The 3,265-nt window shown below is 55.2% G+C and overlaps 1 protein-coding gene across 1 annotated transcript in view; it reads right to left on the bottom strand.

Annotated features, from left to right (window-relative positions):
* LOC102873503 (chromosome unknown open reading frame, human C5orf49) overlaps positions 1–3,059 on the bottom strand; it is a 34,009-nt gene extending 30,950 nt beyond the window's left edge. Inside the window, exon 1 of the mRNA XM_006902169.1 lies at positions 2,883–3,059. Within this exon, the coding sequence (XP_006902231.1) occupies positions 2,883–3,059 (177 nt within the window). The remainder of the gene's footprint in view (positions 1–2,882) is intronic.
* Between the last annotated feature and the right edge of the window lie 206 nt (positions 3,060–3,265).

Below are 3,265 nucleotides of genomic sequence, written 5' to 3' on the forward strand. Positions count from 1 at the left end.
GAAGCCATGCAGGCCTAACTGGCTTCCTAGTAGAAGGAAACTGGAAAGCAGGCTTTGTTTCGCTCTGATTTCTGAGGGAGCGTCAGCTGGAAGCAGAGGCCACCCCCTGTGAACCTGTGGTAGGACCGGGCACGCTGACCAGTTCTGTTCTGAGACACATCTCATCGACCCTGATTTACTAAACCATCGCGCTTCAAACCACAGCGGAAGGAGAGAAACAACCCCTGAAGCCCAGAAGAGCCGCTCAGACTGACTGGATGTGGGACATGGATCTTATATCTCAGTGATGGACAAGTCTGTCTTTTTATTTGCTAACAGTCTGGATATGCGGAAGCCCTGTCAGGAAAAGAAATCTAAAGCCCTGGTCACAGCTGCTCAGGGTGAATCCCACTGAGGGTGATTCTGAGGGACAGGGGCCAGGCGTCCCGGGGCTGAGGGGCAGGTGGGCTGTCCCCACCAGGCAGTCAGCTGCTGTCAAGTCCATGACCACCTAGGAACAGCAGATCTACAGCAGATCTGACCCTTGTCCTAGCCTGTGCCATCCTTGCAATTCCTGGCTTGTTCAAGCCCCCCGTTACACAATCTATCAGTCCATCTCACTGAGACTTTTCCTCTTTTTCTCAGACTCCCTACCATTCCCAACATGCTGGCCTCCTCCGAGGACTGGCCCCCCTGACAACAAGCCCAAAGTATGCCAGACGGAGTTTCACCCTTGCCTCCACCAGAGCGCCTTTGGCAGTCCACAGGACCCCCCCAACACCCCAGATCAAAGACATCAACTCTCCAGGCCTCCTCATCCATTGCACAGCTTTCAGATGCATGGACAGCAAATGACAAAGCCACGGCTTGGACAAGGTGCACCCTCATCTTCAATCTGACATCTTTCTTCTTTACCATGGTGGGCAGGTCTCTGACAGCTGGCTTTTCCAAGGCAGCACACCTTCTGACATTATGACTGCTACTCTACAAGTTCAAATTGTCTTCCTGTCAAACATTCTTCTAGGTGGTATAGCACTGGTCTGTGCGTTGCTGTACAGAGGTAACTCGTGGTTGCTGTGATGCTGAAGCCTGTGACAGTGATGTGCCAATCGTGGTAATGGGCACCCATGGTGGACAGTGTTGGCTGGAGCTTCCCCACTAAATCAAGCCTGGAAGCAGGAGCGGCATCCACTTCCAAAATGGCTTGCCTCCGGAAACTCTATGCACGAACAGTGCTCAGGCTATTCATTCATAGGGTCGCTATAAGTCGTCTACGACTCGACGGCATTAAACAACAACAACAACTCTACAAACTCTCTTATAAATGTACAGAAATGATGTTAGTTATAAAACACAGTTCAGGTCTTTTGTGCAAAGCTTAGTCTGAGTCGTATTTGACTCAACGACCCTTACCCACTGCTGAATGAGACTAGTGCTGTTATATCTGGAGGAACATTCTTCCGCTTTGCACGTCACTCTTTGTCAATGTGCTGTATGAAGTAACCTGTTGCTGTGATGCTGAACCTTGTGCCGTTGCAGTATCAAAGACCAGAATGGTTTCCCTTTGTGGACAGTGTTTGGTGGAGCTCCCAGTTGTAAAGAGATTGGGACGCAGGAGTGGCATCCACTTCCTAAACCACACACCTCCGGAAACTCCATGAACTTGGAGAAACAACGATAGCTATGGAAAGGCATCAGGTCTTTTGTTCAAAGAGTCACTCTGAGTGAACTTCGACTCGGCTGCAATCATCAACAACAGCTTCCTGGGTGCTGATTATGGATCCGAGTACAAGATCATTGTTGACAGCTCCATTCTTTCCTCCTTCTGACCTGAGGCTTCCATCTCCTCTGACACCGCTCTGGTCTCCTCCTCCTTCCTTGTCTTTGTACTGACATGGATGTGGGAGATGTTTACGTGTATTTTTATTGATTACTCACAGGCACTTGCCTGAATTGTAACTAATTCTGGCTTACACTGAGAAGAATGGGTTCACAGACACTTAGTTGTGCTCACGTGAACAGCCTTGGACCAAAGAGCTGTGGGATGAGCAGAGTGAGGAACTCGGCGTGGTTTAAAGTCAGAAAATGGGCCTCAGGTTGTATCCTTCCTGTACGTCTCTTCATTCTGCATAGTGAGCGTGTAACTGGAGAAGCCGGGCTGTGGAGTGTGACCTCGGGGTAACCCGGCTGGGCTGCCCGGCCCCAGAAACACCCCAGGATCCGGACCTGAGCGCTCCTCGTCCTGCATGCCTTCAGGGAAGCACCCTGCTCCCCCACCCCGCCAGTCCCCAGCCTGCTTGCACCCCCTTTGGTCCACGTGTCTGCCCTGTGCTGTGGTGGACAACACCCTCCCTCCAGGTTACAGCAGTGGTGGGTCTGAGACCCTGTCCCTCTCACCCTGGGAGTAGGGATGGGTAAGGACTTCCCAGGATAGCCTCAGCATTGCACTGATCCCCAAATCCAGTGCCCCGAGGCCACCCCAATATTAAGATGAATCAACATTGATAGCATGAAACGTCAGGGGCAGCGCCCTGCCCTCTGTCCTCAGCGGCCTCGTCCAGGGACCCTCCCAGCAGCGGTGGCACAGTGTCACTCCAGCCTGCCTCCTCCGGCCCTTCCCAGAAATCTCACCTTTCCAGTGCCCCTCTGCTCGGTCTCCGTGCTGAGGTTGGACACTGGCCGCAGGCAGGGCAGACGGCTCAGCGGCGCCTTCATGTCTGCACGCCACACCTCTGCCCACCTCAGAGGCCTGGAGGGAGCAGCAGCTGTCCTCTTAAGGCCTGGGCACTGACCACTCCAGGCTCACTGCTTTGTCCTGCCCCGCCTCACCCCACTGCCGCTGACCACTTGCTCCCCCATGACCCGCCCTCCCCGCTGACCACCCCGCCCCGCCTCACCCCCACCTTGGCCTCCCTGTTGAAGTAGCTGTGTTCCTTGGGGTCCTGGCGCCTCGGCGGGACGTAGCTGAAGGCTGACATGGCCGAGATGGGCTGCTGTCTCTGCGGGCCCCGCAGCGAGGCGGCCGTGATCTCTTCCTCGTCCTCCTCCCCAGCTCCTAACAGTGTCTCAGCTGAGGCCATGCTCTGTCCACACGCCGCTGGCTGCCAGCCCAGTGCTCCCGCCAACCGACCGCGTCCTTGGGTTGCTAGGAAACCACAGTGTTCATCACAAGCAAGGCCAGAGGGGGCGGGGCCGAGAGGACGGAGGACGGGCCAGGAAAGTGGACATAAACCGCGGAGGCGGGGCTACAGGCGGGGAGGGCGGGGCCTGCAGGAGGAGAGGCCAG

Source organism: Elephantulus edwardii, unplaced genomic scaffold (genome assembly GCF_000299155.1).
Source record: "Elephantulus edwardii isolate Elephantulus edwardi_28Jun2011 unplaced genomic scaffold, EleEdw1.0 scaffold00375, whole genome shotgun sequence".
NCBI lineage: Eukaryota > Metazoa > Chordata > Mammalia > Macroscelidea > Macroscelididae > Elephantulus > Elephantulus edwardii.